Raw genomic sequence first — 14,597 nt, 5'->3', positions numbered from 1 at the left:
TAAAAGTTTCAACTTCTGTGACTTAGAGAATTTCTGGTCCTTTTTTTCTTTTTGGTTTTTCGAGACAGGGTTTCTCTGTATAGCCCTGGCTGTCCTGGAACTCACTTTGTAGACCAGGCTGGCTTCGAACTCAGAAATCCGCCTGCCTCTGTTTTGGTCCATTTAAAAAGTCTTATTTTTGCTTGTTGGTTGTTCGGAAGTTGAACCTACAGTCTTTTGTTTTGTCTTGTATTTGCTTTGGTTTTGGTTTTGACAGAGTTTCTCTATGTAGCTCTGGCTGTCCTGGAGCTTATTCAGTAGAGCAGGCTGGCCTCGAACTCAGAAAGCTGCCTGCCTCTACCTCTTGAGTGCTGAGTTTAAAGGCACGTATCACCACCGCCCAGCGAACCTATAGACTTTGACAGGCTAAGCAACTGGGGTTGGAATCTAGGGATGTGCAGCTAGGCTGGTTCTCTGTCAATACATATTCAGTCCTACAGAGAAATTTGAGTAGGCTAGTGGTCACTTAATTTTTATTTTTGGTGATGTATCCTTGTATACTATTTTAAAATGTATGTGAGTCTATGTGTATGTGAAGGTAAAAAGACAACCATGGGAGTTGGTTCTCACCTTTCACCATATGAGTCCTAGGGATGGAAGGCAAATCCTTCATGCTTGGAGGCAAACACCTCGCCTCTACCCGCTGAGCAATCTCACCGGACTTGTCCTACTTAAAGGTGGCACTAAAGAGGGCAGAGCCCAACACACCCAGATGGAGCAGAAGAAACTTGCCACTAGGGGCGCAGCATGCCGTGGGTTTCTCTAATCGAACGCAGCGCCAGGGGGCGGGAACAACCGTTACCCCGCCCCCTCCATCTGCGGCGCCCTGTGATTGGAAGGAGAAACGATTACTCTAGCAGCGCCGTTGGAGTGGGCGGGAGAAGAGGGCCGGCCAAAGGTGACGCCGTGGCTGCGGAGGTGCGGTACTCCGCGGCGCGGCGGGCGGTGGATGGCGGCGGGATGGAGCGCGAGGGGAGCGGCGGTGGCGGCGGCTCAGCCGGGCTCCTGCAGCAGATCCTCAGCCTGAAGCTCGTGCCGCGGGTGGGCAACGGGACCCTGTGCCCCAACTCCACTTCGCTCTGCTCCTTCCCAGGTACGCCCCGCCCCGCGCCTGCGCACTGCGCACCTGTCGCCTGCCTCCCAGGGCGAGGCCGAGGCAGCCCTGGAATCGCACTTGGGGCGACGGCTGTCCAGTCCTAGTGACTGCTAGTATCCTTCCTCTGAGAGCCTGTGTGCTGACGCTGTCCTCTGACTCTGTCCTACACCCACTTTCCCACCAGCCTGCTCAGACCTGTTGCGGATTCCCCCACCCGCACCTAGAAGAACTTAAGACAGAACTTCTAAATTGCTCTTAGCTCTTACCCGGGCTTCGCCGCCTTCTGCCAGGAGGGCTTTTAAAGTTACATTTACATTGTAGAACTGCTACAATTCAGAAAGTTGTGGAGAAGAGAATGATCCCCTGAGGTTATTAATAAAGGCCCTCAGGGGAGGGCATGATTGCTTTGGGTTTTTGAAGGCAAGACGACAGAGGCGGGGGTGGGGTGGGGTGTGGGGGGGTAGGGGTATTAGGACACTGCCGCAAAGAGAAACTAACCCAGTGACGTTGTAAAAGAGGATGACGGGTGGGATTGCTGACTGCAACCTTCGACCAGACACCTGTGAGTCTCATCTACTGGGCAGCGACTGCCAGGCGCCTCTCGGTGGACACCTGGGACCTGCCTGTGTAGTAGCTGACAAGGTGGCTGCCTTTTTGTTTTGTGGCAGCTGAAGATGTTAGCTTGTGATCCTGCCCACAAGAAAAGAGTCTGGGAGTTCAGATTGTTTCCAGAAGTACTAGTGTCCCACCTGACAGTGATTACAAATAAATACATATATAAATAAACAAACAAATCTGAAAGTGATTACAAATAAGTAAACACACAGACACACAGCATTCTGGCGACCTTCTCCAAAAGATGAAGGGTTCTTTCTTTCCTAGGATTCAGTGAGTCTGTTCTAACTCATTTTCTTACTTCTCTCCCAACTATTAAGGAGATTTCCAAACCTGAGAAGGCGAAACAGAGAATAACAAGTACCCATATGCTTAGTTCGGGTGGTAAAAGTCACATGTCTACTTAAAAGCTGAGGCTCATTAGGCACTTGTGAGACCATCATAGGTGGGGTTAGGTAGGCCTAGATGGTAGGCTAGATTATGGGGCCACAGTTGTATATTTGGCTGGTGTTGATGGATGTCTCATGCAAAGCAGGACTATTCTGGTTTTACAGCCTTGGTCACATCAATGTGCATGTGTGTACACATCACAATTTAACTTCCTGCACTGCGGAAGACGAGACATTAGGATTCTTGAGCTCAAAACTTCTGAACCAGGGATGTGTGTCCTGTCACTGTCACGGTGCCCCCAAGTCAGATCACTTCTAAAATCCATAACACGGATAAAGGGATGTTATTTAAATAGGCCTTATTTAAATTTTTCTCTAGTCAACCAAATAGCTTTTTTCTTAAAAACAAAAAATTGCCGGGCATCGTGGCGCTCGCCTTTAATCCCAGCACTCAGGAGGCAGAGGCAGGCAGATCTCTGAGTTCGAGGCCAGCCTGGTCTCCAAAGTGAGTGCCAGGACAGCCAGAGCTACACAGAGAAACCTTGTCTCAAAAAAAGAAAAAAGAAAAAAAATTTTAAATATATGCATGTGTTTGGGTGTGTGGATGTGAGTACAGGTGCCCACCCAGGCCAGAGGCCGGGAGTTACAGGTGGCTGGGCTATCTGACCTGGTTGCTGGAAATAGAACTCAGGTCCTCTGAAAGAGCAGCAACCACTCTATCTCTGAACTGTTTCTTCTTTGTGATTCTTTTTTTTTTTTTTCATTTTGTTTCTGTTTTTATTTGGTGAGAGAAAGAGTTGTTTTACCAAGAAGGAAAAAAGGCAGATGGCCTGTGAGCTGAGAAAAGGGAGCCGGTCAGAAGCCTTACTGAAGTCCAGATGCTAATCAAGAGTCAGACATGAGCCATAATGCGTCAGCGCTCAGGGCTCACTGGGAACTGAACTCAGATCCTCTGGAAGAGCAGCAGCCGCTCCCAACTGCTGAGCCATCTCTCCAGACTCTCCTGAAAATGCTAATCCGCATGATGTATTTGGGTTTTATTCCTGCTATGGCTGTGACAAGGGTACCATTTACCAGGACTCATTCCTTCATCGGGTCACCCTTCTAGCCGATGTGGGCTCCTGACTGGAGGTATAAACCTGGGTAGGATCACAACAAGCTAAACACTAGGCTAATGCAGAACAGATAGCCCTTGACCTCAAGTTGACCAGAGTGCATCATGAGCACGCCCCATCCCCGCAGTGTCTCATCTTCATTTGGAATTCTGGTTATAATGCGTACTTAAAGGTTTCCCCCTAGTTAGAGACACTAAGGCCCTCTTACTAGGAATCTATTCAGAGTCCTGAGCCTGATTCCCTTTCTACTTTGGTCACACAGGAAAAGTTAACTTGTACTTTATGCTAACTCATGGCAGATCATTGCCCTAAAATATTCTGTGGTTTCTCTACACTAAAAAGCTTTGAATTGATTTTTTTTTTTAAATCCACTTTTGTAATTTGGACATCTAGAGTTCTGCCAGAGTCTCCTTCTGACTTGCTCTGATCTCTTTTGCTGTTTCTTTGTGTTTGTTTGTTTGAGACAAGGCCTCATTGTGTAGCCGAGGTGGCCAGAGAACCTGAGCCTTCCAGGCGTTGGTGCTGAGATTCCAGGCCTGCACCACCGAGACTGGCTTTTAGTTGTCATTTGTAATAATCAGGAATGACATTTGTTCTCTGAACATAGGGTTTCACTAAATTAATGTCAAATTAATCACACCCAAGAATATTTTGATTATGCTGTTGCTGGAGTCAAGAATGGATCCAACTTAGACAAGTCAGTAATACATTTACAGAATATGATGTATCTGTTGAAGGTTTTTTAAAAAATATTTTTTTATTTATTTTATGTATATGAGTACACTGTAGCTGTCTTTAGACACACCAGAAGAAGGCATAGGATCCCATTACAGATAATTGTGAGCCACCATGTGGTTGCTGGGAGTTGAACCCAGAACGTCTGGAAGACATCAGTGCTTTTTTTTTTTTTTTTTGCTTTTTTGAGACAGGGTTTCTCTGTGTAGCCCTGGCTGTCCTGGAACTCACTTTGTAGACCAGGCTGGCCTCAAACTCAGAAATCCGCCTGCCTCTGCCTCCCAAGTGCTGGGAATAAAGGCGTGCACCACCATGCCCGGCTGACAGCAGTGCTTTTAACTGCAGAGACATCTCTCCAGCCCTTAAGGTTTATTTTTATTTATGTGTATGAGCATATGTGTATAGGTGCCCATAGGGAACAGAAGAGGCCATTCAGTCTCTGGGAGCTGGAGTTACAGGTATTTATTTGCCCAATGTGGGTTTTGGGATGTGAATTCCGATCCTCTGTAAGAGCAGTAGCAACGGCTCATAACTGCTGAGCCATCTCTCCAGTCCCATTGTGTTGGGGTCCCTGAGAAAAGGGCCTTGACTGACAAAACAAAAGCCCTCATTTGGATCCCTCATTCTATGGAGACATGGAGAAAAGGACACCATACCTGGGAGAAGCAGGAGAGAGGGCTGGGGCATGTCAAGGGATGGAGCGCTTGTTTTCCACAAAGTGATCAGGTGTGATGGCAGACACCTGGTGACACAGCACTTGGATGGCTGAGGTGGGACAGTTGTGAATGTGAGGCCAACCATCCTGGGCACAGGCCTGAATCCAAGGCCAGCCTTGGCTATTGTTTGAAAAAGAATATCTCTACCTTCATGGGCTCATACGTTTGAATGCTTAGTCCCTGGTTGGTGGAACTGTTTTGGGAAGGATAAGGAGGTATGGCCTTATTGAAAGAGGTATTTCATTGGGGGTAGCTTTAAGGGTTTTTTTTGTTTTTGTTTGTTTGTTTGTTTTTTTGAGACAGAGTTTCTCTCTCTCTGTAGCCCTGGCTGTCCTGGAACTCACTTTGTAGACAAGGCTGGCCTCGAACTCAGAAATCTGCCTGCCTCTGCCTCCCGAGTGCTGGGATTAAAGGCGTGTGCCACCATACCCGGCGGCTTTGAGGTTTCAAAAGCCCACATCAGGCCCTGTCTGTCTGTCTGTCTGACTGTCTCTGTCTCTCTCTGCTTGGTGCCTGTGGATCAGGTTGTAAGCTCTTAGCTACTGCTCTAGTGTCTTGCCTGTTTGCTTCCTACTATGGTGACAATGGCCTCCCCCTCTGAAATTGTTAACATGCTTCTGGTTAAATGCTTTCTCTTAGAAGAGTTGCCTTGGTCATGGTGTCTCTTTACAGCAATAGAACAATGACCAAGACAGGGAGAATCAGGAGAGAGGTGCCAGGCCACAGTTGGTTGTCCAGAGAGTAAATCACTGTTAGAGCCGAGGGGATGGTAGCACCTGGCAGATAGGAGACAGTTGGCAAGCAAGGAGTGTACTATTAACTGATGTAGACTGCTGGGCCAGGAGCATCCAGGCAGCCTAGTACCAGCAGGGAGTCACAGGAGCGGGCAAGACTCCAGTCCTCAAGGGGACAGATGTGATCTGCTTACAACCCCAACTTTACAAAGGTTCACCCAGGAACAGGCGTTTACCCAGCTGTTTGACCTAGGTCACAAGGTTGGAGAAAAGCCAGATGAGAGGATGGCTGTGGCCTGCCCGGCACCCCCATTCCTGTTCTTTTAGACTGGAGCTGGTCTTGGGGCCCAGATGATCCATTTTGGGGAGTTAAAGGCAGAGAGCTGGCCATCAGCAAGCCCTTGTGTTCATTCAGTGTCATTCGGAGAACCCAGCTCTCTACATGACTCTGCTCTTACACTGTCTGAAAGCTCTGTGTGTATGCGCATGTATGTATCTCACTCAAGACTGAACCCAGGGCTTTGATACCACCAGGACCGGAGTTTGAATCTCCAATACTGACATAAATGCTGTGTGAGCATGGTGGCCAACTTGTAGTCCTGGCGTCTGGAAGGTGAAGAAGGGATCCTCAGAACAAGCTGGTTAGCTAGACTGGCTGGATCTGGCTATCTAGACTGGCTGGATCTGGCTATCTAGAATTGGTGAGGTTTGCATTCTGAGAGGCTCTGCCTCCAAAAATGAGGAAGAGAGCCATCAAAGAGGCACCCAATGGCAAACTTTATCTCCACAAGTGTGCCCATACACTTGTAATCATACACACACACACACACACACACACACACACACACACACACACGGGGAGGGGGGCTGTAAAAATGTAAAAAAGAAGGGCCCCCATAGATGGTCTTGGACTTCCCAGTTCACAGAACCTTGAGCCAAAAGATTGTGTGACAGCGGCAAAAAACCTACAATACAACTGCCAAGGAAGCCCCAGCTGATACTGCGCTTGGCTTGAAGTAGTGAACAAGGACATGCCAAAAGACAGAGAAACATTTTTGGCAGCATGTTGAGCCAGGGAAGCGAAAAGAACTCTATATCAATCGATAAATAGCTATTAAACAGTTGGCAAATTAAGGTGCAGTAGATTAAAAAGAAATCACTTAGGTTTTTTTTTTTTTTTTTAATGTTTTATAGATCCAAGTTTGTGATAGCTTTTAAAGTCTCATAAATACTCTCATCCTGAGAGTATTTTTATAAACTACTTGGTTTAATATAATAAAGCCTTTCCCCCCCTCAGAGTGTTCTAAGTGATACTATATGTGGACACTCAAGTAGCTAACATATGGCTTTGGGTGGTGGTGGGTAGGCGGGATTTGGGGGTTCGGGGTGATAGGTGGGGTGGATTGTCCCTGTGTGCTGCTGCTCAGAATGGTGCTGGCCGGATCCTGGTGGCCCTTGGGTAGGTGCTATGCTGCAGGGAGTTAGCATGGGTGAATGTGTGGGTGTTTGTCACAGCCAGGCTGCTGTAACACAGTTCCACAGGCTAGACCATTGAAACAGCTGTTTGCTTCTCCATTCTGGAGGCTGCAAGTCAGATCTGGGTGCTAACCAGCAGTCGGGTTAAGATGAGAACTTCCTTCCTACCTCTCCTGGAGCTGCCTTGATACTGTGTCTACACGTCTTTTTTTTTTTTTTTTTTTTTTTTTTAAGATTTTTTATTATTATAAATAAGTACACTGTAGCTGTCTTCAGACACACCAGAAGAGGGCATCAGATCTCATTTTGGGTGGTTGTGAGCCACCATGTGGTTGCTGGGATTTGAACTCAGGACCCCCGGAAGAGCAGTCAGTGCTCTTAACCTCTGAGCCATCTCACCAGCCCGTGTCTACACGTCTTATAAATGAGTCTAAATAAGTCCTGGTGTATTTAAACAGCTGAGAGCCTGTAAGTGAAAGTTTTTGAACCCTTTAAAAAAAAAAACCACAAACACACACACACAATAAAGCTTAGCATGGTGGCAAATGCCTAAAATACGCAAGGGAGGCAGGAGGATCAGAGTTCAAGACCAACCTCGGATACATACTGAGTACGAGGCTATTCTGGCCACACGATGAGACCCTGTCTCCCAATAACAAAACAAGGTTCTGGGGAGGTGGCTCACAGGTTGAGAGCATGAATGTGCTGCTCTTGCCGAGGACCCAGGTTCAACTCCACCACCCAGCTGGTGGCTCACAACCGTCTATAACTCCAGTTCTAGGAGATCCAATGTCGTCTTCTGACCTCCATGGGCACCAAACATGTACAGCAAAACCCACTAGAGACAACTTCCTGCTGACAAGAATGGGAATAGTGGGTGCAGGGGCTGGGACTGGGTCCCTTGGCAGTGCCTCACTGGGGAAGCTGGTGACTCAGGCTTCGCCTTTCTCTCCCCTCACAGAGATGTGGTATGGTGTGTTCCTGTGGGCACTGATGTCCTCTGTGTTCTTTCATGTCCCTGCCGGACTGCTGGCCCTCTTCACCCTCAGACACCACAAATATGGTAGGTTCATGTCTGTAAGCATCCTGTTGATGGGCATCGTGGGACCAATTACTGCTGGAATCTTGACAAGTATGTTAGACATTAAAATACCGGTCAAAAACGTGTAATGTGGTTAGTCACGTAGTTCTAGGACTCATTTTAGAAATGGGGGCATGGGGTAGGGCTGGGAATTTAGCTTGATGGTAGAATGCTTGCCTGACAAGCACAAAGCCCTGGGTTTGGTTTCTAGCACTGGGAGGGGGAAAAGTTTTGTGTGTGTGTGTTCATGTGCACACACACGCACATACAATGAGTTTTAAAGAGTTAGCTTTTGGGGCTGGTGAGATGGCTCAGTGGGTAAGAGCACCCGACTGCTCTTCCGAAGGTCCGAAGTTCAAATCCCAGCAACCACATGGTGGCTCACAACCATCTGTAATGAGATCTGACTCCCTCTTCTGGGGGGTCTGAAGACAGCTACAGTGTGCATTACATGTAATAAATAAATAAATAAATCTTTAAAAAAAAAAAGAGTTAGCTTTTAAGTGTGGGTCTTATTTTTTAATGATTCCTTTATTGGATTTTATTTTGTTTTTTAACTTTCAAGCTCCTTACCTGGCTAATCTCTTTGGCATTCCAAGTCAGATTTGAAACTCTTTGAGATGGGCCTCTAGCAAAATAAAAGCATTTACCCATGGAAGCCTCTGCACCTCTCTGATCCCATCTCCCTTGACCTGGGCTCTGCAGAATGGTTCACTGATTGCTTCCACTCTTTCGAGTGTGGCTCCTTTAGAGATGGAGACTAAATCTGTTTAGGGAGATAATTGAGGGCTAGGCATGCAAAGTGGCAAAGCTGACTTAGCAAGTCTGAGGCCTGGGTTTGACCCCAGCAATGCACACAAAGGAAGTTAAGTGTCTGATTTGTGTTTTTCAATCCCCTATGTTCCCGGACCCAGACTTCCTGACTAAAGACTGGAGTAACATGGAAATTAGAAACTACTCTTAAACCCACTTCTTTCTTTTGTCTTTGTTTTGTTTCATGTCCCTGACACAACTAGAGGAATGAAAACTTATAAATCATTTTTAAATTTATACTTACACAGAAGCATGTATATTTATTTTCTAGAAATATAAACAAAATGAAAATGAAAGTCATACTGGGCATTAGTAGTCACAAGTTGTATTTTGGTGTGGTTTTTTAAAAAAATAATTATTTTTATGTGCATTGGTGTTTTGCCTGCATATATGTCTGTCATATGCATATATGTCTGCATATATGTCTGAGGGTGTCAGATATTGGAGTTGTAAACAGTTGTGAGCTAGCTCCCTTGTGGGTACTGGGAATTGAACCCGGGTCCACTGGAAGAGCAGCCAGTGCTCTTAATCACTGAGCCACCTCTCCAGTCTCAGATATTAAAAAAAAAGGAATATATATTTATATCATAAAATATATAAATACATAATATATTCATATTATAAAATATATAATCATAAATGTATTTGTAAAACATAGGAATGTAACATTTCTAATTTGTTACCTTATTTTATTTCACTGTAAACTTAAACCCTTGAGCTTTGAGCAGAAAGGTCCATTTGGTCTCTTTGACTGGCTTGCTTTCCCTCTCTTCCTCCCTCCCTCCCTCTCTTCCTCCCTCCCTCATTCCCCTCCAACCCCCCCACCCCCCATCTCTCTCTTTCTTTTGACACTGTTTCTCTGTGTTCTGTATCACTAAATGTTACCCTGCTGTATCCACTCAGAATTTCTGGCCCCTGAGGCAGTAAGGCAGGGGTGGAAGGACCCGACCACACCCTTGAACCCTGAGGGACCAGAGGCCTGTGTGCTGCGGACCTGGCACCATTGTCAGCACACAGTAGCTGAGCACACACTCACTCGTTTCTGTTCCAAGCCTTTCCGGCAGTGTTTCCTCTTCCTGCTCGCTTGGATTTTCCTTCCTTTCCTCCTCTGAATCTTGTGAGGGCCCAGGCCTGATTCTTCAGGCTTCTTTCTTTTCTTTTCTTTTCTTTTAAGAAACTTCAGTTACAGAGACCCCATGAGATTTGTGCTCTGACACTGTGGTGACATTTGATGGCCGCTGGAGACAGTCAAATATTTGTTCTCTGTTTGCTTCTCAAAGCACATTAATAATATCTCGTGTCACTTTTTTTCTTTTTTTAGTTTTTTTTTTGTTTTTTAGTTTTTTTGAGACAGGGTTTCTCTGTGTAGCTCTGGCTGTCCTGGAACTCACTTTGTAGACCAGGCTGGCCTCGAACTCAGAAATCTGCCTGCCTCTGCCTCCCAAGTCCTGGGACTAAAGGCATGTGCCACCATGCCTGGCTTCATGTCACATTTTAAGAATGTTTAGTCTTTATTTTGAGGTGCTGAGAATGGAACCCAGAGCCTTGTACATCCTAAAGTGAATGCTTTGTCACTGAGCCATACCTTCTGTCTACCTATAGATAATTGGATGGCGTTGACTGTGTTTCTTCCTGAGAGTCTCAACAGAGGTCTGGGTGTAGAAGATGCGATAGGGTCTCTGGGTCCGCACCAGTGTTTCTGTGCTGGGCTCCTGTTCTCCACGAGGTTGTAGTGACTATAGAACGGGAAATAGCAACCTGAGAAAGAGAAGGAACCCTTTGTCCTCTCCTTAGTGTCCTTTGAATCGCGTGTTGGTTTCTCCCTCTTTTCTTTCTTGAACGGAATCCTCCATATAATAGCAAGTGGAGCTAGGTTCCCCTGTGCCCTGGATCTGTCTCATTTCTTGATCTGTCTCAGGAGATTGTCATCCATTGCCAAGAATGTATTTGGTGACCATAGGCATGGGGTCAGCTAGCAAGAGAGTGAGGGGAGATGATGGACCAAGAGGGAGCTGCTGTCTTGTCATCTCAACTGTCACTTCAGATCATTCAGTAAATATGAGATGCTCAAGCTAAGGGAGTCCAAAGCTAGATACAGACTTGCAAACAGCATAAAGAAAGTTAGCATGGCCACCAGAAAGGACAGAGAGCACTAAACTGTTCGTTCATTACTAGATAATAAAGTCTATCTCTAGACAGGGAAAATTTTAAATCTTATATTTTTTGTAATGTAATTAATTTCAGGTTTGTTTTTGTTTTGTTTTGTTTTGTTTTTTACTAATTATTATTATTATTTTTTCTCCTTCAACACTGCTTGAATTTGAACCAGGTGCAGCAATTGCTGGCGTCTACCGAGCGGCAGGGAAGGAAATGATCCCCTTTGAAGCCCTCACCCTGGGCACCGGGCAGACGTTCTGTGTAGTGGTAGTCTCTTTTTTACGGGTTTTAGCTACTCTATAGCCTCCGCCCTTTCACTGTGATGGCGTCCCTGAGTTTTATAGACTCTCCTCAAAAGGAATGGACAGTGTCATGGTTTCTTCTTTCCTCAAATGGAACCAGCTAGAAGGTGTGAGAGTGTGAAGACCACCACAACCCTTTCCTCTAGTTGAAGCTCCAGAAATTGAAGACCCTGTGGACGCCCGTCATCCTCCTTGGCATTTCCTCTCTTGAGGCAACTTAAGTTTTACAGGCGCACACTTTCACCTAAGCCAGCAATGCCTTGGAGTCTGCGTCCTTCCTGTGCAAGAATGTATCATTGCCGTTTCCTAGCAACAGTGGAGATTGCTGCTTGATTTCAAGGGGGCAGGCTACACTCTACTGAGAGCTTAGCCAAGCTGGCTTGGGTTGGTTGAGAACAAACTGCTGGAATGTAACAGGAAGAAGAACTGAAGTAGCGTTCAAAGCAACAGCTTTGGTTCCACTGTCAAAAGTAGGTGACCACTGAGAATGTGACATGTTATGGATAACTATCTTGACCTCTGATTATTTAATATATTTCAAGAGATGTGAATTTATCATTTGATCAAAATAAGCTAGCTAATTGAGGGTTTTTTGTTTGTTTGTTTGTTTGTTGTTGTTTTTGTTTTGTTTTGTTTTCTTTTAAAGACATGAAGTCTTGCTTTGTTGCCCAGGCTGGTCCAAACTCCTGGGCTCAAGGCATCCTCCTGCCTCAGCCTCCTGAGTAGCTGGGACAATAGGCATCACTATCGTGCCTAATCGAGGTTCTTTTTCCCAAAGAATGTCCCTGACACCTTGTCATCTTTAACACTATCCATTTTATTTACCGTCTCTGAAAACACACAGACTTTCTTCAGTGGCTTGACTGACTTGAACTTCAAAACCAATTAGGCTGGGACACTCTTTGGACATTCGGGCACAGATAAGATGCTTGCAGGATCCTGTTAGGGTTTTTCTTGCTGGTTCCGTTGATTGGATGAGCCTGTGCTCGTGCAGTGTGCTGAGGGGTCAGTGGCTATTGGTTTTCCTCACACTATGTTTACCTAGCAGTGGCTCCTTAGCCCGCTCATTCTTGCAGTATTTGCATATCCATTCCCAGAAAGTGCCTAACACTTCCTCTTCAGATAGAACCCCTCCGGCCTTCTTATTTTTCTTCCAGAGAATTGATATCCTTAAAGAGTAGTAGTAGTTTTTAACTCAATTTCTAGCTATTTTAATGTTTACCTCTACTTCCTAACTTTGTTTTTCCTTAAAAAGGCCTCCAAACTGTACCTTTGGAAGGAAAGGGGGTACAGAGCCTAAGCACCTGTCATCAATCCAGTGGTTTTGTATAAACTACAATAAAATACAACAGCCGTGTTGTAACCTGTTTTCAAAGTAGCTTCTGGTGATGAACTGACAGTTTTAAAAGAAAATTTTCATTGTGAGATTAAGGCTCCCAACCTATGAGGAAATAAATTTATCTTAAAGCAATATGCGCTCCGCTTCTGGTTAAATAGTAGCCAGGAGGGGCTGGCAAGATCATTCAGCATGAAAGGTAGTTCTCAGGGTCCACGTGTTAGATGGTGAGAACCAACTCCTGCCGTCGCCTCTGCTCTCTACATGCTGTTCACGTCACACATAAATAAAATTTCTTTTTAAATATCCAAGACTCTCTGTGGGCACTTGCACCCATATGCACATAACTTCCTGTCCTCCACGTACACATGATTTTAAAATTTGATAAAACAGCCAAGCAGATCAATTTGCCCAGTAATGGCATCAGGGGAAACTGCAGGGATGGCTCCAAAAATAATTGGCTCTTTCCTTTTGACCACCACTTGTCAAAACTGTAGTGACGATCAGATTTGGTGGGCAACTAAAATGCAAATAAATGGCTCTTCCTATCCCCCAGCAAAAAGAGCAAATCTTTCTTCCAAGGAAAGATTTCCATTTTCAGTCTGAGAGACTTTGAATTTGGAAAACATCCTTCAGCTGGAGAAACTGGAATATTGTACCGGGCCTTGTGGGCGCGGATGGCATCACTGGAAGGATGTGGGATGTAATTTTACACACTAAGCACATAGGTGAATAGGTGGTTGGCTGTTCCCCTAAACAATAACTCGTGAACGTATTCATCCATGAATATTTGTGTTTCTAATCAAGACACACAAGTTCGGGTGTTTTTGTTTCTGTATGTTTCAACGGCTCTAAAAACAAACACTTGAACTTGAAATGTATCTTCAAATTACTTAGTGTTTTATCTATCCCAATATGTGTGAAGCATTCTTTTTTTGGGGGTGTGTGTGTGTGGTTTTTCTGGTTTTTTTTTTTTTTTTTTTTTTTTTTTGGAGACAGGTTTCTCTGTGTGAAAACTTTGGCTGTCCTGGACCCACTTTGTGGATCAGGCTGGCCTCGAACTCACACAGAAGATCCACCTGCCTCTGCCTCCCAAGTGCTGAGACTAAACACATGCACCACCAAGCCGAGCTGTGTGAAGTATTCTTTTGTGGATAAATGTACATAGAGTCTATAGACTGAGCTCTGTGGCTTGAAATGTTTTCAGGAAGAAACCATTTGAATGATAAAGAGTGTGTTCCACTTGGACGCTGTTTCTGCTGTCTCTCTTGCTCTTCTTGTTTCAAACTCGAGTTGTTTGCCACAGTTTATTTTGAACACATCACCTTGAGGAATTTCCTCCCAGTAAGGACTTTCTTGGACCATGATTCCTGCATCTGAGTCTCCCTTCTCATCCTAAGTTCTGAGATAGAGAGGCAACCTCCAACCAAAAGCTGATTTCTTGATGCCTTAGTGGGATTTTGAGGTTAAAATTAAGTTCCTGTGTAAAAGCGTAATGCTTATGAGCAAGATGCTTCTCTGGGCTGCACACTTCCTTTGCAGCAAGATTTCACTTAGGAAATGCAGGAAGTGGCGAGCCAGCAGTTCATGCAAGTAATAGTGTCCATCCTTCCTGCGTCCTTTAGGTTTTTAAATTGTATGTTGGCTTTTGATTCCAATGTCTTTTATGACTGCCCTGGTTTCCTGTAAGTTATTGTGACAGCCGGGACATGCCAACCTTCCCTGAGGAACTCTTTCCTGGAATGTGAAGCCCTGGTGCCATTAATGGTCCACGCGCAGAAGGTTTTGTGAACTTGTATTTCTTTCTTGTGTACTGTGTAGGGCTGGTTATGACCAAAATCAGTTTAACTTTTTATATTAGGTTATTGCACTTAACTGCTATAGTCAAAATGATCAAATCTTTGTACATTAGAGATTTATTTAAATATTATTTTTCTACTGACATTTCTAATGCTAGTATAAATGTTTATTATCAATAAAGAATTACTTTAAA

At 45.0% G+C, this 14,597-nt stretch overlaps 1 protein-coding gene across 2 annotated transcripts; it reads left to right on the top strand.

The window, feature by feature from the left end:
• Positions 1–888: 888 nt before the first annotated feature.
• On the top strand, positions 889–14,597 carry Tmem170 (transmembrane protein 170). 2 transcript variants are annotated; one of them, XM_006531291.4, is made up of 3 exons: positions 889–1,132; positions 7,877–7,978; positions 11,139–14,597. In XM_006531291.4, exons 1-3 carry the CDS (start codon positions 1,000–1,002, stop codon positions 11,267–11,269), a joined length of 366 nt encoding a protein of 121 aa, XP_006531354.2. In that variant the 5' UTR covers positions 889–999; the 3' UTR covers positions 11,270–14,597. The 2 variants fall into 2 exon arrangements, with proteins under 2 accessions (XP_006531354.2, NP_080057.1); NM_025781.2 differs by having other exon boundaries at positions 960–1,132; positions 7,877–8,047; positions 11,139–12,737.

Source organism: Mus musculus, chromosome 8 (assembly GCF_000001635.26).
Source record: "Mus musculus strain C57BL/6J chromosome 8, GRCm38.p6 C57BL/6J".
Classification (NCBI taxonomy): domain Eukaryota; kingdom Metazoa; phylum Chordata; class Mammalia; order Rodentia; family Muridae; genus Mus; species Mus musculus.
This window is presented reverse-complemented; position numbering and strand designations above follow the sequence as displayed.